Here is a 24,041-nt window from a genome sequence, read left to right as displayed (position 1 = left end):
ACCGAAAAATAAAAAAGTTATGGCTCTGGGATGGAGGGGAGCAAAAAACGAAAACACAGCGAAAAAGGGCCACGGCGTGACGGGGTTAATCATGGTCTGTTTGTTGTCTGAAAAAAAAAAAAGCATTTTAAATTAATACGATCAAATTGTAGGAGAGACAATTCTGTGACATAATATCCTGTGAAACAAAGAATGCCAAAATAGAAAACGGAGGTATAAATGTTTATTGTACATATAACACACGTTATAAAATCAGGTTCAGGGAAGTGGCCGTGATGATGATGGTGAGCACAGAGGCCGAGGCAATGGGAAAGGTGAAACTGTGCCTGCTGCGGGAGCACAACAATCACACACATCATGTTGACCTAGCTTCCTGTCCCACTTTGTAGGGGGGGCAGAACTCGCATCTTGAAACCAGGCCGGTGTGAAACGGTGGTTGGATGGATAGAAAATAATGCTTAGTTAGTTTGCCAGCACCACCCTCTCTTCCCCATGATCCAGTCTCACTAGTCGTGAGATTCTGGACCATAAAATCCTCACCCTGATTCTACATTCTCCCACCATGCCGAGTGCCTGGAGACAACTGATCCCACACTTTGACACTTTGAAGAGATGTTTACTATTGATGAGCGATCACTAAAATGCTCGGGTGTTCATTACTCTAGTTGAGCAAATCTTAATACTACGGTGCTCGGCCCAAGTATTGAGTACAATAGAAGTTAATGTAAAAATCTCGCTTTTTCTGGTGCTCCTCCCTCCTGGAGGTCTGGAGGCGTCAAAAAATTGCTCCTCAAATTGATGTAAGACTACTGAAATGGTTTGGGAGGAGCATGGGGAAGAACCCTGGAAGCATCTCTGAATCACAGGTCGCTGCAGGGAACAATGGTGTCAGAGTATTAGGCCACTTACAGGGACTAACAATACAAAACTGAAGATAAAATACATTTTACTGGGAAAATATTAAGAAGGATTCTTTCCAGGATAATGACTTATATATAAGGTAAAATAGTTAAGAGAACAAAAAATGCTCCCCCACACCTTGGGCTATGTTCACATATAGTGTTTTTGCACATTTACATTGCCTTCATTTCTGAAAAAAAATCACCAGGAAATGTAATTTTAACATTTTACTACCTTATCTGGTTATAGGGTGTATGAGACTTGATGGAGCATATCCTGCTTAAATGTGGCGTCCTCAATGACACAGAGACACACAATTTGCCCAGGTTTCCCCAAACTCCATTTATGACTTTACATTACTTTCCTTCATATCTGGTTCCTTTATAAAAGACAAAATAACTCATGATTTCATGGTTTTATATTCACAGTGGATATCACAGGACAAGGACTTGGAACAGGAACATTTACAGGTAAGAGGATGAGAGTGAATGGAGGAGGCATAAATGACATTATACTATTATTGATGGAAACTGGGGAATGAGAGAGCGCAACTAGGTCTTATCTGATAAAACAAGGTTTTGAGAAAAGTGAAATGACTCACCTGGTGAGGCTGCACGAAAGTGAAATATAAAACACCTGGATATCAGCTGCTGCTGGACACCGGCCACAAATGGACCGACTTGAAATGGAGACAGGATGGAGGAGTCACTCAAAGCGCTGCTGATGAAAGCTCCAAAAACGAAAATTACTTGAAAAGATTTATTAGGCAAGTTTTAAGAGTCAACGTGTTTCGAGGTCACACTGGACCTCTTCATCAGGACAAAAACCTAGGTGACACGTCCATCCCATCTCCACTATACCATGATTATTACATGTACCGGAGCAGAGCCTTCATTTATAGGAGGCCCAAAATACCCCAATTGCAACATACAAATTCACCAGTATTAATAAAGGCAGTAGTAGGTGGGGCCCCTTTTTTTTTTTTCCTTTGCAGATTTCAGGCCTAGCATCTTCTAGTCACACCTTTGAAATATGGCCACAATACTTGAACCGTGCGGTTCTTATGCTGCCACTTTGGTCCTCATTTATCACAACAAGAGAGCTTGTTGTCCACAGCTTTCATTTCCTAAACTGCAGTGGAAAAATCCAGTCATTGCCACACTCCACAAGGAGGGTAAGCCCTCAGTCATTGGAGCAGCTGGATGACATCATTCAGCGCCACAGGAGTGGAAGCTGCCGGCTGCTGTGAGGGAGCGCGGTGAAAGGTGTGTGTGATCAGCAGTGCTAAATGGCTGTGGTTGGGACATGGACATCGCTGTGACTAGCTGTGAAATGGGTGTGGTCAGAGGCGTGGCCTAAAATTTGCCACGCGCGCCGCAAATTTTATACCTCCTTCCTTTCTTCAAAAGTTGGGAGGTATGGTACCACATTTGCCAGATCACGGCAAGTGCCGCAAATCCCATAGGGAATGAATGAGGCCGAATCCAGTGTTGCTGTAAGTGATCCGTTACGCGGCAGATGCAGAAAAACTGCCGGATCTGCTGCAAAAGGCGACTTTCACATCAGCGATTCTTGCCAAAGTCACTGCCGATAGTGTCATACTCACCAAAGGGGGAGGCAGCACTAAAAGTGCCTAGGGCAGCAGAAACTCTAAATACGGCCCTGGGGGGCTACATTATATTCTGTGGGGGACCGCAGTATACTCAGGGTACTACATTATATTGTGGGGGGCTACATCATACTATATGAGGGGTTACAGTATACTTTATGGGGGGCTGCATTATATTTTGTGGTGGGGCTGCATTATTCTCTCAGGGGACTACAATATTATGGGGGGCTACATCATACTATATGAGGGGGGCTACAGTATACTCTATGGGGGGCTGCATTATATTCTGTGGTGGAACTGCATTCTCTCAGGGGACTACATTATATTCTGTGGTGGGTTGCATTGTACTATATGAGGGGGGGCTGCATTATACCCTATGGGGGTGCTACATTATATTCTATGGTGGGGACTGTGTCATACCTGAGGGGGTTGCATTATATTTTGTGGGGTGCTGCATTATATTCTATGAGAGGGGACCGCATTATATTTTATGAGGGGGCTACATTATATTCTGTGAGGGGGCTACCCCAACCCCTGCTACATTATTAAGACGTGAACTACCTTATATTATACCCTGATATTAGCGCTTTTTACCACACAATTGATGGTCTTGTATCTATTTCTATGTAGCTACATAGTGGGCCCCAAGAATGATTTTCTCTGGTGGGCCCAAGGTGCTCCAGTCCGACGCTGTTTACACTGGGATTCTCAAATGAAGCATCATCAAAAAGGAAGTATGGTAAAAGAGAATAGGTGTAAAGTTAGGGAAGGAGATGGAGTTTTTACTTCAAAATTATTAGAAAATATTTAAGATTACGGCACTAAATAGATAGGGATTGAGAATGAAATGTGCTTTGCCTTTGGACCACCCTTTAATCTTCTGTTTTTCAATAATATTTTTCTTCTCACGCTATAGACAGAGTTAACTTTATAGAACGGCACCAAGCAGATCTTATTACAAAGATACAAGATGTAGATCCAGTTGTACGTGATCTCCATGACCAAGATCTACTGACTGAGCATCAGTTCTTAGAAGTAATAATGATGAAAACATTCAAGGAGAAGAATGCAAAGCTGTTTGATATTGTCAGTCACTGGGAGGACACTGGAAAGTTTATGGTTTACAGACTGCTCCGGAAACACAATGAAGAACTCATCAAATACTTAGAAATGAAGGACTGGATAAGGAAAAATGCTTATCTACCATTTATCAGGAGTAAGTTTTGCCATCTGATTTACCCATGTAATGTCCTTATTGTTAAGCCCATAACCATTTCTTGGCCCATAATCTATATGTGCAAACTGTTAAAGGTCCATTTAGGCATCCAGGCTTGTCTGGACAGATTCCCAGTTCATTATGATTAAAAAAATAGTTGTCTCAATGTCAAGGTTACAACATTAACCCCTTTACCCCCAAGGGTGGTTTGCACGTTATGGACCGGGCCAATTTTTACAATTCTGACCACTGTCCATTTATGAGGTTATAACTCTGGAACGCTTCAACGGATCCCGCTGATTCTGACATTGTTTTCTCGTGACATATTGTACTTCATGATAGTGGTAAAATTTATTTGATATTACCTGCGCTTATTTGTGAAAAAAACGGAAATATGGCGAAAATTTTTAAAATTTCGCAATTTTCCAACTTTGAATTTTTATGCAATTAAATCACAGAGATATGTCACACAAAATACTTAAGTAACATTTCCCACATGTCTACTTTACATCAGCACAATTTTGGAACCAACATTTTTTTTTTGTTAGGGAGTTATAAGTGTTAAAATTTGACCAGCAATTTCTCATTTTTACAACACCATTTTATTTTAGGGACCACATCTCATTTGAAGTCATTTTCAGGGGTCTATATGATAGAAAATACCCAAGTGTGACACCATTCTAAAAACTAAACCCCTCAAGGTGCTCAAAACCACATTCAAGAAGTTTATTAACCCTTCAGTTGTTTCACAGAAATTTTTGGAATGTTTAAATAAAGATTAACATTTAACTTTTTTTCACAAAAAATTTATTTCAGCTCCAATTTGTTTTATTTTACCAAGGGTTACAGGAGAAAATGGACCCCAAACCTTATTGTACAATTTGTCCTGAGTACGCCGATACCCCATAAGTGGAGGTAAACCACTGTTTGGGCGCATGACAGAGCTCGGAAGCGAAGGAGCGCCATTTGACTTTTTAATGCAAAATTGACTGGAATTGAGATGGGACGCCATGTTGCGTTTGGAGAGCCACTGATGTGCCTAAACATTAAAACCCCCCACAAGTGACACCATTTTGGAAAGTAGACCCCTAAGGAACTTATCTAGAGGTGTGGTGAGCACTTTGACCAACCAAGTGCTTCACAGAAGTTTATAATGCAGAACCGTAAAAATAAAAAATCATTTTTTTTTCACAAAAATTATCTTTTCGCCCCCAATTTTTTATTTTCCCAATGATAAGAGAAGAAATCGGAACCAAAAAGTTGTTGTACAATTTGTCCTGAGTACGCTGATACCCCATATGTGGGGGTAAACCACTGTTTGGGCGCATGGGAGAGCTCGGAAGGGAAGGAGCGCCGTTTGACTTTTCAATGCAAAATTCACAGGAATGAGACGCCATGTTGCGTTTGGAGAGCCACTGATGTGCCTAGACATTGAAAACCCCCACAAGTGACACCATTTTGGAAAGTAGACCCCCTAAGGAACTTATCTAGATGTGTGGTGAGCACTTTGACCCACCAAGAGCTTCACAGAAGTTTATAATGCAGAGCCGTAAAAATAAAACAAAAATTTTTTCCCACAAAAATTATTTTTTAGTCCCCAGTTTTGTATTTTCCCGAGGGTAACAGGAGAAATTGGACCCCAAAAGTTGTTGTGCAATTTTTCATGAGTGCGCTGATACCCCATATGTGGGGGGAACCACCGTTTGGGCGCATGGGAGGGCTCGGAAGGGAAGGAGCGCCATTTGGAATACAGACTTAGATGGAATGATCTGCAGGCGTCACATTGCGTTTGCAGAGCCCCTAATGTACCTAAACAGTAGAAACTCCCCACAAGTGACCCCATATTGGAAACTAGACCCCCAAAGGAACTTATCTAGATGTATTGTGAGAACTTTGAGCCCACAAGTGTTTCACTACAGTTTCTAACGCAGAGCCGTGAAAATAAAAAATAAAAATTCCCCCCAAAATTATTTTTTAGCCCCCAGTTTTGTATTTTCCCGAGGGTAACAGGAGAAATTGGACCCCAAAAGTTGTTGTCCAATTTGTCCTGAGTGCGCTGATGCCCCATATGTGAGGGGGAACCACCGTTTGGGCGCATGGGAGGGCTCAGAAGGGAAGGAGCGCCATTTGGAATGCAGACTTAGATGGAATGGTCTGCAGGCGTCACATTGCGTTTGCAGAGCCCCTAATGTACCTAAACAGTAGAAACCCCCCACAAGTGACCCCATATTGGAAACTAGACCCTCCCACGAACTTATCTGGATGTGTTGTGAGAACTTTGAGCGCCCAAGTGTTTCACTACAGTTTATAACGCAAAGCCGTGAAAATAAAAAATCCTTTTTTTTCCCACAAAAATTATTTTTTAGCCCCCAGTTTTGTATTTTCCCAAGGGTAACAGGAGAAATTGGACCCCAAAAGTTGTTGTCCAATTTGTCCTGAGTACGCTGATACCCCATATGTTGGGGTAAACTCCTGTTTGGACACACGGGAGAGCTCGGAAGGGAAGGAGCACTGTTTTACTTTTTCAACGCAGAATTGGCTGGAATTGAGATCGGACGCCATGTCGCGTTTGGAGAGCCCCTGATGTGCCTAAACAGTGGAAACCCCCAAATTATAACTGAAACCCTAATCCAAACACACCCCTAACCCTAATTCCAACGGTAACCCTAACCACACCTCTAACCCAGACACACCCCCAACCCTAATCCCAACCCTATTCCCAACCGTAAATGTAATCCAAACCCTAACCCTAACTTTAGCCCCAACCCTAACTGTAGCCCCAACCCTAACCCTAACCCTAGCCCTAACCCTAGCCCTAACCCTAACCCTAGCCCTAACCTTAACCCTAGCCCTAACCCTAGCCCTAGCCCTAACCCTAGCCCTAACCCTAGCCCTAGCCCTAACCCTAACCCTAGCCCTAACCCTAGCCCTAACCCTAGCCCTAACCCTAGCCCTAAACCTAGCCCTAACCCTGGCCCTAACCCTAGCCCTAACCCTAATGGGAAAATGGAAATAAATACATTTTTTTAATTTTTCCCTAACTAAGGGGGTGATGAAGGGGGGTTTGATTTACTTTTATAGCGGGTTTTTTAGCGGATTTTTATGATTGGCAGCTGTCACACACTGAAAGACGCTTTTTATTGCAAAAAATATTTTTTGCTTTACCACATTTTGAGAGCTATAATTTTTCCATATTTGAGTTCACAGAATCATGTGAGGTCTTGTTTTTTGCGGGACGAGTTGACGTTTTTATTGGTAACATTTTCGGGCATGTGACATTTTTTGATCGCTTTTTATTCCGATTTTTGTGAGGCAGAATTACCAAAAACCAGCTATTCATGAATTTCTTTTGGGGGAGGCGTTTATACCGTTCCGCGTTTGGTAAAATTGATAAAGCATTTTTATTCTTCGGGTCAGTACGATTACAGCGACACCTCATTTATATCATTTTTTTTATGTTTTGGCACTTTTATACGATAAAAACTATTTTATAGAAAAAATAATTATTTTTGCATCGCTTTATTCTGAGGACTATAACTTTTTAATTTTTTTGCTGATGTTGCTGTATCACGGCTCTTTTTTTGCGGGACAAGATGACGCTTTCAGTGGTACCATGGTTATTTATATCCGTCTTTTTGATCGCGTGTTATTCCACTTTTTGTTCGGCGGTATGATAATAAAGCGTTGTTTTTTATCTCGTTTTTTTTTTTTTCTTACGGTGTTTACTAAAGGGGTTAACTAGTGGGACAGTTTTATAGGTAGGGTCGTTACGGACGCGGCGATACTAAATATGTGTACTTTTATTGTTTTTTTTTTTAATTTAGATAAAGAAATGTATTTATGGGAATACTATTTTTTTTTTTTTTCATTATTTTGTTTTTTTTGTTTTGTTTTTTTTACACACATGTAAAAAAAATTTCAAACTTTTTTACTTTGTCCCAGGGGGGGACAATACAGATAGGTGATCTGCCAGTTTGCACAGCACTCTGACAGATCACCGATCTGTCAAACAGCGCTGCAGCGTTATCAAGTGCCTGCTCTGAGCAGGCACTTGGTAAGCCACCTCCCTCCCTGCACGACCCGGATCCGTGGCTATCTTGGATCCGGGACTTGCTGCATGAAGGAAGGTAGGAGACCCCCGGAGCAACGCGATCACATTGCGTTGCTGCGGGGGTCTCAGGGAAGCCCGCAGGGAGCTCCCTCCCTGCGCAATGCTTCCCTGCACCGCTGACACATCGCGATCATGTTTGATCGCGGTGTGTCGGGGGTTAATGTGCCGTGGTCGGTCCGTGACTGCTACTGGCATATAGTGCCGGATGTCAGCTGCGATAAGCAGCTGACACTCGGCCGCGCTCCCACCGTGAGCGCGGCCGATCGCCTATGACGTACTATTCCGTCCTTGGGAAGTAAAGCCCACCCCACATGGATGGAATAGTACGTTTAATGGCAGAAAGGGGTTAAAGGTAATCTATGAGTAGGATCACCCTCGTAAAACCATCTATATGGACATGTAGGTCATAGGAAACTGAATAAAATGAAACCTTGATATCTGCAATCTGATGCCTTATTCCAGAAAAATCCACATATTTCTTGGCATGTAAATGAGCTATTAAGATCCATGGGTGGGGCATAGGTCACCCCAAGTATCGCCTCCAAAACTTATTTTAAAAGAAAAGGGGTGTTACCAAAGTGAGACATGCAGTTCAGGAGAGCAGACCGTCAGTCGCTGCATTTCTAGGTTAGGTTTGATAGAAATTCATTTTGTTCTACTATATACTGCAACATTGTTGTAATGCGTTACAACCATCCCAATCAAGTCACCTAGAAAGGCTTAAAAATGACTAAACAGCAAATTAAAAACAAGTTTGTATTACTTCAAAACCTTATTGATCATTGAATCCCACTTTTGAATTGCAATAAATAAATTTAAAAAACATATTATGAAAATAAATAACTAATGTCCATGCTCTTAATGCAAGAAGAAAAAGAGAGAAAACACCAGAATCGTCATTTTTATTTTGGCCACTCCACTTCCAAAAACAATAAAAAGTAATTTTGCTTTGTTGTTTTATGGGCATATAAATAAGAAAAATAATTTAGTGAAATAAAAATAAAATGTAATAATATTTTGTCTTTTTCTCATAAATCTCCCTTCACTCAACAGTCAGGATAAACTTTATAAATCGTCACCGGTCAGATCTTGTTAGATGGACATCGGATATTGATTCAGTGTTACGGGATCTTTTTGACCAAAATCTTCTGGATGGTGATCAGTACCAAAATGTGAAAGCCAAGACGACATCGGAGGAGAAGATGGAGGAATTCTGTGATATTATCAGTCACTGGGACGATGCTGGGAAATATGTGGCTTATACCCTTCTCGTAAAATACAATGAGAAAATAAAATACTTCGAAGTGAAGGACTGGATTGACTATTCTGATCACTTGCCGTACTTCACAGGTAAGTCTGAAACCACTATCTGACATTCCACAGCTGATTTATTTTAGATAGAAGATGATTTGATACATTACAGCAGATTTTTTTTAAACTGTTTAATCATTAGACAGCAACATCTCAGATTATTTATTTATTACAGTTGTTCCTGCTGTTTTATACATTTGGTGAATCGTTAGGCTGTATAGTCCGGCTTTACAGCACCTATTATTTTGATTATATTATTTATATCAACATTAATGGTAGGTTTTGTTACATTTTAACCCTTTAATCCCATATGACGTACTATCCCGTCGAGGTGACCTGGGACTTAATTCCCAGTGACGGGATAATACATCATATGCGATCGGTCGTGCTCATTGGGGGAGCTCGGCCGATCGCGGCTGGGTGTCCGCTGACTATCGCAGCTGACATCTGGCACTATGTGCCAGGTTCGTCACGGACCGCTCCTGGCACATTAACCCCCGGAACACTGTGATCAAACATGATCACAGCGTTCTGGCGGCATAGGGAAGCATCGCACAGGGAGGGGGCTCACTGCGTGCTTCCCTGAGCCCCTCGGAGCAACGAGATGTGATTGCGTTGCTCCAATGGTCTCCAACCTCCTCCTCCCTTAAGGCCCTGAATATGGCCGCGGATCCTGCAGGAAGGTGGCTTTGCAAGCGCCTGCTCAGAGCAAGCGCTTGCAAGCGTCCCTACAGTGCCTGTCAGATCGCTGATCTGACAGTGCATTGCAATGTGTCATATCAGCGATCTGACCCTATAACATGATGCCCCCCCCCCCCCCCGGGGCAATGTTATCAAGTAGAAAATATATATATTCACATGTGTAAAAAAAAAATACTAAATAAAGAAAACAAATATATTGCTCCCATAAATACATTTCTTTATCTAAAAACACCCCAAAACAATAAAAATACACATATTTAGTATTGCTGCCTCCGTAACAATCCGACCTATAAAACTGTCCCACTAGTTAACCCCTTCAGTGAACACCGTAAAAAAAAACCAACGCTTTTCCACCGAACAAAAAGAGAAATAACACGCGATCAAAAATGCGGATATAAATAGCCATGGTACCGCTGAAAACATCCTCCTGTTCCGCAAAAAAACGAGCCCCATACAGCATCGTCAGTGAAAAAATAAAAAAGTTATAGTCCTGAGAATAAAGCAATGCAAAAATATTTTTTTCTATAAAAGAGTTTTTATTGTATAAAAGAGCCAAAACATAAAAAATATATAAATGAGGTATCGCTGTAATAGTATTGATCCGAAGAATAAAACTGCTTTATCAATTTTACCAAACGTGGAACGGTATAAACGCCCCTCCAAAAAGAAATTCATAAATAGCTGGGTTTTGGTCATTCTGCCTCACAAAAATCGGAATAAAAAGCAATCAAAAAACGTCACATGCCCGAAAATGGTACAAATAAAAACGTCAACTTGTCCCGCAAAAAACAAGATCTCACATAACTCTGTGGACCAAAATATGGAAAAATTATAGCTCTCAAAATGTGGAGATGCAAAAACTATTTTTTGCAATAAAAAGTGTCTTTTAGTGTGTGACAGCTGCCAAACATAAAAATCTGCTAAAAAAACGCTATGGGTATGTGCCCACGCTGCGGATTTTCCTGCGGATTTTTCCGCAGCGGATTTCGCAAATCCGCAGTGCAAAACCACTGCGGTTTTCACTGCGGATTTTCTTGCGGTTTATTCTGCCGTTTCTTCTGCTGGTTTTCACCAGCACTTTCTTATTGGTGCTGGTTGAAACCGGTTGCGGAATCCGCACAAACAATTGACATGCTGCGGAAAATAATCTGCAGCATTTATGCGCGGCTTTTTCCGCAGCATGTGCACAGCGTTTTTTTTCTCCCCATAGGTTTACATGGTACTGTAAATTTTGGGAAAACTGCTGCGGATCCGCAGCGGTCAAATCCGCTGCGGATCCGCAGCAAAATCCACAGAGTGTGCACACAGCCTATAAAAGCAAATCCAACCCCCCTTCATCAACCCCTTAGTTGGGAAAAAATAATAAAATTTAAAAAATGTATTTATTTCCATTTTCCCAATAGGGTTAGGGTTAGGGTGGGGTTAGGGTTAGAGTTGGGACTAGGGTTAGGGTTAGAGTTGGGGCTAGGGTTAGGGTTGATGCTAGGGTTAGGGATGGGGTTAGGGTTGGGGCTAAGGTTAGGGCTAGGGTTAGGGTTCGGGCTAGGGTTGGTGTTAGGGCTACAGTCAAGGTTGGGGTTAAAGTTAGGGTTATGTTTGGGGCTAAAATTAGGGTTAGGGTTGGGGCTAAAGTTAGAATTAGGGCTAAAGTTAGGGTTAGGATTACCTTTACGGTTGGGATTAGGGTTAGGGTTGTGTCAGGGTTAGGGGTGTGGTTAGGGTTATGGTTGGGATTAGGGTTAGGGGTGTGTTGGAGTTAGTTGTGTCTTGGGGTTAGGGGTATGGTTAGGGGTGTCGTTAGGGTTATGGTTAGAGTTTGAATTAGGGTTAGGGGTGTGTTTGAGTTAGGGTTTCAGTTAGAATTTTGGGCTTCCACTGTTTAGGCAGATCAAGGGCTCTCGAAACGCGACATGGCATCCGACCTGAAATTACAGCCAATTCTGCGTTGAAAAAGTAAAACAGTGCTCCTTCCCTTCCGAGCTCTCCCGGGCGCCCAACAGGGGTTTACCCTAACATATTGGGTATCAGTGTCCTCAGGACAAATTGGACAACAACTTTTGTGATCCAATTTCTCTTGTTACCCTTGCAAAAATAAAAATTTGGGGGGCTAAAAAAACATTTTTGTGGGAAAAAAAATATTTTTTATTTTCATGGCTCTGCGTTATAAACTGTAGTGAAACACTTTGGGGTTCAAAGTTCTCACCACACATCTAGATAAGTTCCTTGGGGGGTCTAGTTTCCAAAATGGTGTCACTTGTGGGGGGTTTCTACTGTTTAGGTGCATCAGGGGCTCTGCAAATGCAATGTGACGCCTGCAGACCAATCCATCTAAGTCTGCATTCCAAACAGCGCTCCTTCCCTTCCGAGCTCTGCCATGTGCCCAAACGGTGGTTCCCTCCCACATATGGGGTATCAGCATACTCAGGACAAATTGACCATCAACTTTTGGGGTCCAATTTCTCCTGTGACCTTTGGGAAAATACAAAACGGGGGGTGTAAAAATAATTTTGTGGAAAAAAAATGATTTTTTATTTTCACGGCTCTGCGTTATAAACTGTAATGAAACACTTGGAGGTTCAAAGTTCTCACAAAATATGTAGATAAGTTCCTTGTAGGGTCTAGTTTTTAATATGGGGTCACTTGTGGGAGGTTTCTGCTGTTTAGGTACATTAGGGGCTCTGCAAACGCAATGTGATGCCTGCAGACCAATCCATCTAAGTCTGCATTCCAAATGGCGCTCCTTCCCTTCCGAGCTCTGCCATGTGCACAAACGGTGGTTCCCCCCCCACATATGGGGCATCAGCGTACTCAGGACAAATTGGACAACAACTTTTGGGGTCCAATTTCTCTTGTTACTCTTGGGAAATAAAAATTGGGAGGGCTAAAAAAACATTTTTGTGGAAATAAAATGATTTTTTTTTATTTCCACGGCTCTACGTTATAAACTATAGTGAAACACTTGGGGGTTCAAAGTTCTCACAACACATCTAGATAAGTTCCTTGGGGGTCTAGTTTCCAATATGGGGTCACTTATGGGGGTTTCTACTGTTTAGGTAAATTAGGGGCTCTGCAAACGCAATGTGACGCCTGCAGACCATTCCATCTAAGGGTATGCGCACACGTTGCGGATTTCCTGCGGATTCGCAGCATTTTTTGTGGTGCAGAAACACTGCAGTTCCGGAGTTTATTTACAGTACAATGTAAATCAATGAGAAAAAAAAAAACGCTGTGAAAAAAAGAATATTTATTTTCACTGCGCTTCGTTATAAACTGTAGTGAAACACTTGGGGGTTCAAAGCTCTCACGACACATCTAGATAAGTTCCTTAGGGGGTCTACTTTCCAAAATGGTGTCACTTGTGTGGGTTTCAATATTTAGGCACATCAGGGGCTCTCCAAAGGCGACATGGTGTCCCTTCTTAATTCCAGTCAATTTTGCATTGAAGAGTCACATGGCTCTCCTTCCCTTCCGAGCTCTGCCATGCGCCCAAACAGTGGTTTACCCCAACATATCGGGTATCAGCGTAGTCAAGACAAATTGCACAACAACTTTTGGTGTCCAATTTCTTCTCTTACCCTTGGGAAAATAAAAAATTGGGGGCGAAAAGATAATTTTTGTGAAAAAATATGATTTTTTATTTTTACGGCTCTACTTCTGTGAAGCACTTGGTGGGTCAAAGTGCACACCTTACATCTAGATAAGTTCCTTAGGGGGTCTACTTTCCAAATGGTGTTACTTGTGTGGGTTTCAATGTTTAGGCATATCAGGGGCTCTACAAACGCAACGTGGCGTCCCATCTCAATTCCAGTCAATTTTGCATTGAAAAGTCAAACAGCGCTCCTTCGTTTCCGAGCTCTGCCATGCGCCCAAACAGTGGTTTACCCCCACATATGGGGTATCAGAGTACTCAGGACAAATTGTGCAACAACGTTTGGTTAAGTACGCTGACATCACTCTATATATGGTATGAGCCCCCACATAGCCCCCCATCTGCTGTATGAGCACACACAGTTCCCTGCATAACTTAAGAGACTCCACATAGCCCCTGTATACAGTATGAACCCCACATAGCTATTTATATACAGTAAGAGCCCCACAAAGCCTTCTATATACAGTATGAACCTCACATAACTTTTATATACAGTATGAGCCCCGCATAGCCCCCTGTATACAGTATGAACCCCACATAGCTATTTATATACAGTATGAGCCCCACATAGCCCCCTGTATACAGTATAAACCCCACATAGCTATTTATATACAGTATGCACCCCACATGGCTCTTTATATACAGTAAGAGCCCCACATAGCTATTTATATACAGTAAGAGCCCCACATAGTTATTTATATACAGTAAGAGCCCCACATAGCTATTTATATACAGTATGAACCCCACATGGCTATTTATATACAGTAAGATCCCCACATAGCTATTTATATACAGTAAGAGCCCCACATAGCTATTTATATACAGTAAGAGCCCCACATAGCTATTTATATACAGTATGAACCCCACATAGCTATTTATATACAGTAAGAGCCCCACATAGCTATTTATATACAGTAAGAGCCCCACATAGCTATTTATATACAGTATGAGCCCCACATAGCCCCCTGTATACAGTATAAACCCCACATAGCTATTTATATACAGTATGAACCCCACATGGCTATTTATATACAGTAAGATCCCCACATAGCTATTTATATACAGTAAGAGCCCCACATAGCTATTTATATACAGTATGAACCCCACATAGCTATCTATATACAGCAAGAGCCCCACATAGCTATTTATATACAGTAAGAGCCCCACATAGCTATTTATATACAGTATGAGCCCCACATAGCCCCCTGTATACAGTATAAACCCCACATAGCTATTTATATACAGTATGAACCCCACATGGCTATTTATATACAGTAAGATCCCCACATAGCTATTTATATACAGTAAGAGCCCCACATAGCTATTTATATACAGTATGAACCCCACATAGCTATCTATATACAGCAAGAGCCCCACATAGCTATCTATATACAGTATGAACCCCACATAGCTATTGATATACAGTATGAACCCCACATAGCTATTTATATACAGTATGAACCCCACATAGCTATTTATATACAGTAAGAGCCCCACATAGCTATCTATATACAGTATGAACCCCACATAGCTATTTATATACAGCAAGAGCCCCACATAGCTATTTATATACAGTATGAACCCCACATAGCTATTTATATACAGTAAGAGCCCCACATAGCTATCTATATACAGTATGAACCCCACATGGCTCTTTATATACAGTTAGATCCCCACATAGCTATTTATATACAGTAAGAGCCCCACATAGCTATTTATATACAGTAAGAGCCCCACATGGCTATTTATATACAGTTAGAGCCCCACATAGCTATCTATATACAGTATGAACCCCACATAGCTATTTATATACAGTTAGATCCCCACATAGCTATTTATATACAGTAAGAGCCCCACATAGCTATTTATATACAGTTAGAGCCCCACATAGCTATCTATATACAGTAAGAGCCCCACATAGCTATCTATATACAGTATGAACCCCACATGGCTATTTATATACAGTAAGAGCCCCACATAGCTATTTATATACAGTAAGAGCCCCACATAGCTATTTATATACAGTATGAACCCCACATAGCTATCTATATACAGTATGAACCCCACATAGCTATTTATATACAGTATGAACCCCACATGGCTATTTATATACAGTAAGAGCCCCACATAGCTATTTATATACAGTAAGAGCCCCACATAGCTATTTATATACAGTAAGAGCCCCACATAGCTATTTATAAACAGTAAGAGCCCCACATAGCTTTTTATATACAGTATGAGCCCCACATAGCTATTTATATACAGTAAGAGCCCCACATAGCTATTTATATACAGTATAAACCCCACATAGCTATTTATATACAGTAAGATCCCCACATAGCTATCTATATACAGTATGAACCCCACATGGCTCTTTATATACAGTAAGAGCCCCACATAGCTATTTATATACAGTAAGAGCCCCACATAGCTATCTATATACAGTAAGAGCCCCACATAGCTATCTATATACAGCATGAACCCCACATGGCTATTTATATACAGGAAGAGCCCCACATAGCTATTTATATACAGCAAGAGCCCCACATAGCTATTTATATACAGTAAGAGCCCCACATAGCTATCTATATACAGTAAGAGGCCCACATAGCTATCTATATACAGTATGAACCCCACATGGCTATTTATATACAGTAAGAGCCCCACATAGCTATTTATATATAGCAAGAGCCCCACATAGCTATTTATATACAGTATGAACCCCACATAGCTATTTATATACAGTATGAGCCCCACATAGCTATTTATAAACAGTATGAGCCCCACATAGCTATTTATATACAGCAAGAGCCCCACATAGCTATTTATATACAGTATGAACCCCACATAGCTATTTATATACAGTGTGAACCCCACATAGCTATTTATATACAGTATGAGCCCCATATAGCTATTTATATACAGTAAGAGCCCCACATAGCTATCTATATACAGTAAGAGCCCTACATAGCTATCTATATACAGTATGAACCCCACATGGCTATTTATATACAGTAAGAGCCCCACATAGCTATTTATATACAGCAAGAGCCCCACATAGCTATTTATATACAGTATGAACCCCACATAGCTATCTATATACAGTATGAACCCCACATAGCTATTTATATACAGTATGAACCCCACATAGCTATTTATATACAATATGAACCCCACATAGCTATTTATATACAGTATGAACCCCACATAGCTATTTATATACAGTAAGAGCCCCACATAGCTATCTATATACAGTATGAACCCCACATAGCTATTTATATACAGCAAGAGCCCCACATAGCTATTTATATACAGTATGAACCCCACATAGCTATTTATATACAGTATGAACCCCACATAGCTATTTATATACAGTATGAACCCCACATAGCTATTTATATACAGTAAGAGCCCCACATAGCTATCTATATACAGTATGAACCCCACATAGCTATTTATATACAGCAAGAGCCCCACATAGCTATTTATAAACAGTATGAACCCCACATAGTTATATATATACAGCAAGAGCCCCACATGGCTATTTATATACAGTAAGATCCCCACATAGCTATTTATATACAGTAAGAGCCCCACATAGCTATTTATATACAGTAAGAGCCCCAAATAGCTATTTATATACAGTAAGAGCCCCACATAGCTATTTATATACAGTATGAACCCCACATAGCTATTTATATACAGTATGAACCCCACATGGCTATTTATATAAAGTAAGAGCCCCACATAGCTATCTATATACAGTATGAACCCCACATGGCTCTTTATATAAAGTGTGAACCCCACATAGCTATTTATATACAGTAAGAGCCCCACGTAGCTATTTATATACAGTATGATCCCCACATAGTTATTTATATACAGTAAGATCCCCACATAGCTATCTATATACAGTATGAACCCCACATAGCTATTTATATACAGTAAGATCCCCACATAGCTATTTATATACAGTAAGAGCCACACATAGCTATTTATATACAGTATGAACCCCACATAGCTATTTATATACAGTAATAGCCACACATAGCTATTTATATACAGTAAGAGCCCCACATAGTTATTTATATACAGTAAGAGCCCCACATAGCTATATATATACAGTATGAACCCCACATGGCTATTTATATACAGTAAGATCCCCACATAGCTATTTATATACAGTAAGAGCCCCACATAGCTATTTATATACAGTAAGAGCCCAACATAGCTATTTATATACAGTATGAACCCCACATAGCTATTTATATACAGTAAGAGCCCCACATAGCTATTTATATACAGTAAGAGCCCCACATAGCTATTTATATACAGTATGAGCCCAACATAGCCCCCTGTATACAGTATAAACCCCACATAGCTATTTATATACAGTATGAACCCCACATGGCTATTTTTATACAGTAAGATCCCCACATAGCTATTTATATACAGTAAGAGCCCCACATAGCTATTTATATACAGTATGAACCCCACATAGCTATCTATATACAGCAAGAGCCCCACATAGCTTTTTATATACACTATGAACCCCACATAGCTATTTATATACAGTAAGAGCCCCACATAGCTATTTATATACAGTATGAACTCCACATGGCTATTTATATACAGTAAGATCCCCACATAGCTATCTATATACAGTATGAACCCCACATGGCTCTTTATATACAGTAAGAGCCCCACATAGCTATTTATATACAGTTAGAGCCCCACATAGCTATCTATATACAGTAAGAGCCCAACATAGCTATCTATATACAGTATGAACCCCACATGGCTATTTATATACAGTAAGAGCCACACATAGCTATTTATATACAGTATGAACTCCACATGGCTATTTATATACAGTAAGATCCCCACATAGCTATCTATATACAGTATGAACCCCACATGGCTCTTTATATACAGTAAGAGCCCCACATAGCTATTTATATACAGTTAGAGCCCCACATAGCTATCTATATACAGTAAGAGCCCCACATAGCTATCTATATACAGTATGAACCCAACATAGCTATTTATATACAGTAAGAGCCACACATAGCTATTTATATACAGTATGAACTCCACATGGCTATTTATATACAGTAAGATCCCCACATAGCTATCTATATACAGTATGAACCCCACATGGCTCTTTATATACAGTAAGAGCCCCACATAGCTATTTATATACAGTTAGAGCCCCACATAGCTATCTATATACAGTAAGAGCCCCACATAGCTATCTATATACAGTATGAACCCCACATGGCTATTTATATACAGTAAGAGCCCCACATAGCTATTTATATACAGCAAGAGCCCCACATAGCTATTTATATACAGTAAGAGCCCCACATAGCTATCTATATACAGTAAGAGCCCCACATAGCTATCTATATACAGTATGAACCCCACATGGCTATTTATATACAGTAAGAGCCCCACATAGCTATTTATATACAGTAAGAGCCCCACATAGCTATTTATATACAGCAAGAGCCCCACATAGCTATTTATATACAGTATGAACCCCACATAGCTATTTATATACAGTATGAGCCCCACATAGCTATTTATAAACAGTATGAGCCCCACATAGCTATTTATATACAGCAAGAGCCCCACATAGCTATTTATATACAGTATGAACCCCACATAGCTATTTATATACAGTATGAACCCCACATAGCTATTTATATACAGTATGAGCCCCACATAGCTATTTATATACAGTAAGAGCCCCACATAGCTATCTATATACAGTAAGAGCCCCACATAGCTATCTATATACAGTTTGAACCCCACATGGCAATTTATATACAGTAAGAGCCCCACATAGCTATTTATATACAGTAAGATCCCCACATAGCTATTTATATACAGTAAGAGCCCCACATAGCTATTTATATACAGTAAGAGCCCCAAATAGCTATTTATATACAGTAAGAGCCCCACATAGCTATTTATATACAGTATGAACCCCACATAGCTATTTATATACAGTATGAACCCCACATGGCTATTTATATACAGTAAGAGCCCCACATAGCTATCTATATACAGTATGAACCCCACAAGGCTCTTTATATACAGTATGAACCCCACATAGCTATTTATATACAGTAAGAGCCCCATGTAGCTATTTATATACAGTATGATCCCCATATAGTTAATTATATACAGTAAGATCCCCACATAGCTATCTATATACAGTTTGAACCCCACATAGCTATTTATATACTGTAAGAGCCACACATAGCTATTTATATACAGTATGAACCCCACATAGCTAATTATATACAGTAAGAGCCCCACATAGCTATTTATATACAGTATGAACCCCACATAGCTATTTATATACAGTATGAACCCCACATAGCTATTTATATACTGTAAGAGCCACACATAGCTATTTATATACAGTATGAACCCCACATAGCTAATTATATACAGTAAGAGCCCCACATGGCTATTTATATACAGTATGAACCCCACATGGCTATTTATATACAGTAAGAGCCCCACATAGCTATTTATATACAGTATGAACCCCACATGGCTATTTATATACAGTAAGAGCCCCACATGGCTATTTATATACAGTATGAACCCCACATAGCTATTTATATACAGTATGAACCCCACATGGCTATTTATATACAGTATGAACCCCACATAGCTATTTATATACAGTAAGATCCCCACATGGCTATTTATATATAGTATGAACCCCACATGGCTATTTATATACAGTAAGAACCCCACATAGCTATTTATATACAGTATGAACCCCACATGGCTATTTATATATAGTATGAAACCCACATGGCTATTTATATAAAGTATGAACCCCACATGGCTATTTATATACAGTAAGAACCCCACATAGCTATTTATATATAGTAAGAGCCCCACATTGCTATCTATATACAGTATGAACCCCACATAGCTGTTTATATACAGTAAGAGCCCCACATAGCTATTTATATACAGTATGAACCCCACATAGCTATCTATATACAGTAAGAGCCCCACATAGCTATTTATATACAGTAAGAGCCCCACATAGCTATTTATATACAGTATGAACCCCACATAGCTATCTATATACAGTAAGAGCCCCACATAGCTATTTATATACAGTAAGAGCCCCACATAGCTATTTATATACAGTATGAACCCCACATAGCTATCTATATACAGTAAGAGCCCCACATAGCTATTTATATACAGTATGAACCCCACATAGCTATCTATATACAGTAAGAGCCCCACATAGCTATTTATATACAGTATGAACCCCACATGGCTACTTATATATAGTATGAACCCCACATGGCTATTTATATACAGTATGAACACCACATAGCTATTTATATACAGTATGAACCCCACATAGCTATTTATATACAGTATGAACACCACATAGCTATTTATATACAGTATGAACCCCACATAGCTATTTATATACAGTAAGAACCCCACATAGCTATTTATATATAGTATGAACCCCACATAGCTATTTATATACAGTAAGATCCCCACATAGCTATTTATATACAGTATGAACCCCACATAGCTATTTATATACAGTATGAACCCCACATAGCTATTTATATACAGTAAGAACCCCACATAGCTATTTATATACAGTATGAACCCCACATAGCTATTTATATACAGTAAGAACACCACATAGCTATTTATATACAGTATGAACCCCACATAGCTATTTATATACAGTATGAACCCCACATAGCTATTTATATACAGTAAGAGCCCCACATAGCTATTTATATACAGTATGAACCCCACATGGCTATTTATATATAGTATGAACCCCACATGGCTATTTATATACAGTATGAACACCACATAGCTATTTATATACAGTATGAACCCCACATAGCTATTTATATACAGTATGAACCCCACATAGCTATTTATATACAGTAAGAGCCCCACATAGCTATTTATATACAGTATGAACCCCACATGGCTATTTATATATAGTATGAACCCCACATGGCTATTTATATACAGTATGAACACCACATAGCTATTTATATACAGTAAGAACCCCACATAGCTATTTATATACAGTATGAACCCCACATAGCTATTTATATACAGTAAGAGCCCCACATAGCTATTTATATACAGTATGAACCCCACATGGCTATTTATATATAGTATGAACCCCACATGGCCATTTATATACAGTATGAACACCACATAGCTATTTATATACAGTAAGAACCCCACATAGCTATTTATATACAGTATGAACCCCACATGGCTATTTATATATAGTATGAACCCCACATGGCTATTTATATACAGTATGAACACCACATAGCTATTTATATACAGTAAGAACCCCACATAGTTATTTATATACAGTAAGAGCCCCACATAGCTATTTATATACAGTAAGAACCCCACATAGCTATTTATATACAGTATGAACCCCACATAGCTATTTATATACAGTAAGATCCCCACATGGCTATTTATATACAGTAAGAGCCCCACATAGCTATTTATATACAGTATGAACCCCACATGGCTATTTATATACAGTATGATCCCCACATAGCTGCCTATATAGCATGAGCACCAAGTAGCTTTCTATGTACAGTATGAACTCGCTTTTCTGTGTACCTGGTGCTCTCCTCTAGTCTCTGATGTGCTGACTAGTGATGAGCAAGCATGCATCTCACTGCTTAAGATATCCAGAACTCGCCAAGTATTTCCAGGGTTGCTCAGCGGAAGCTTGAGTCCCCTCTCTGCATGTTTGGCACTCTGTAGAGAGCCAATAAACATGCAGGGATTGTCTGCCACACACTGTAATGCCACAGCCATGTTGGTTGTGGCATTACAGTGATTGGCTGGCCACACAGCGTCATCAGGTCTATATCAGACCTGGCGCCGCCCTGCTCATCACAGTCTACTCTGGAATCAGGCAGTGTAGGGAGAGGTGCTGCTGAGCTAGGGAGATATTTGCTTGGTTCTTACTTAGTGTCGGTATACCATAAATAATACACATATCCATCTCAACTAACAGTCCTTCTGAGGACTAATAGAGTTGCATAGATATCAGTGCTAGGCAGGCAGTGTATGTGGCAGACTGCAGTGCATATAGCAAGATGGTCCATTCCGGTTCTGTCTACTGCTATTACAGATATTTGTAGACATAGCCTCAGGTATCAGGAGCCAGGAATAATTTTTTTTACATGCCAGCTATTATAAACAGATCAGAGATAAAAAGTGCGCTCAAAATTCTGCCATTTCTGGCCTCCCTTTAAATTTTGTTGCAGTGTGTTAGCCAAGTTATTGACATCAGTGTGCTAGTAAAAATAGTTACCTACAGGCCAGCTATTTAAAATTGTGGTTTGTCCGTCATACGGATCAGAGATAAAAAGTGCGCTCAAAATTATTCTATTTCTGATCTCATTTAAATTTTGCTGCAGAGTGTTAGACCAGTTTCACATGTCCAGATATTTCTGGCACTGGACTGCTGCAGGGGAAACAGCGCTACAGTAAGCGCTGTTCTCCTGCATTTGGTGCTGAAGCCAGCTGTCATCCCTTCTCCCCTGCTCGGCTGCCCAGCAACAAAAGCAGGGGAGAATGAATGTATGAGAATCAGAGGGCACAGGCTCAGTAACTAGCGCTGACGTCACTGAGTCTGTGCTCGCATGCCACGCATGAACTCCTATCACCTCAGGACCGTGGGAGAATGTAAATGATGAGGTCACTGTTACAGAACTTGAACTGCCATGACCCAATCACTTGCATTCTCTCATGCTGCTTCTCATTCATTCCCCAGTAGTTTACATCCGGGAGCGGTCGCATTAGCACTGCTCCCAGTTGTAAACTGCACATTCCCCTAGATATAAACCCATATCAGCATGGGTTTATGAGAAATCGCTCCTGTCAAACCAATCTAATCAGTTTTTATGAAGAGGTAAGCTATAGACTGGACCACGGTGAGTCATTGGACGTGGTATATCTCGATTTTTCCAAAGCGTTTGATACCGTGCCGCACAAGAGGTTGGTACACAAAATGAGAATGCTTGGTCTGGGGGAAAATGTGTGTAAATGGGTTAGTAACTGGCTTAGTGATAGAAAGCAGAGGGTGGTTATAAATGGTATAGTCTCTAACTGGGTCGCTGTGACCAGTGGGGTACCGCAGGGGTCGGTATTGGGACCTCTTCTCTTCAACATATTCATTAATGATCTGGTAGAAGGTTTACACAGTAAAATATCGATATTTGCAGATGATACAAAACTATGTAAAGCAGTTAATACAAGAGAAGATAGTATTCTGCTACAGATGGATCTGGATAAGTTGGAAACTTGGGCTGAAAGGTGGCAGATGAGGTTTAACAATGATAAATGTAAGGTTATACACATGGGAAGAAGGAATCAATATCACCATTACACACTGAACGGGAAACCACTGGGTAAATCTGACTGGGAGAAGGACTTGGGGATCCTAGTTAATGATAAACTTACCTGGAGCAGCCAG

At 40.2% G+C, this 24,041-nt stretch overlaps 1 protein-coding gene across 1 annotated transcript in view; it reads left to right on the top strand.

Moving 5' to 3' along the window:
• Positions 1-24,041, top strand: part of LOC138677399 (uncharacterized) — a 628,383-nt gene that overhangs the window by 50,310 nt on the left and 554,032 nt on the right. Inside the window, exons 3-5 of the mRNA XM_069767493.1 lie at positions 1,329-1,370; positions 3,426-3,725; positions 8,890-9,186. Of these exons, the coding sequence (XP_069623594.1) occupies positions 1,329-1,370; positions 3,426-3,725; positions 8,890-9,186 (639 nt within the window). The remainder of the gene's footprint in view (positions 1-1,328; positions 1,371-3,425; positions 3,726-8,889; positions 9,187-24,041) is intronic.

Source organism: Ranitomeya imitator, chromosome 4, assembly GCF_032444005.1.
Source record: "Ranitomeya imitator isolate aRanImi1 chromosome 4, aRanImi1.pri, whole genome shotgun sequence".
NCBI classification, from domain to species: Eukaryota; Metazoa; Chordata; class Amphibia; order Anura; family Dendrobatidae; genus Ranitomeya; species Ranitomeya imitator.
The sequence above is the reverse complement of the archived record's forward strand: the minus strand, read 5'-3'. Positions and strand labels throughout refer to the sequence as shown.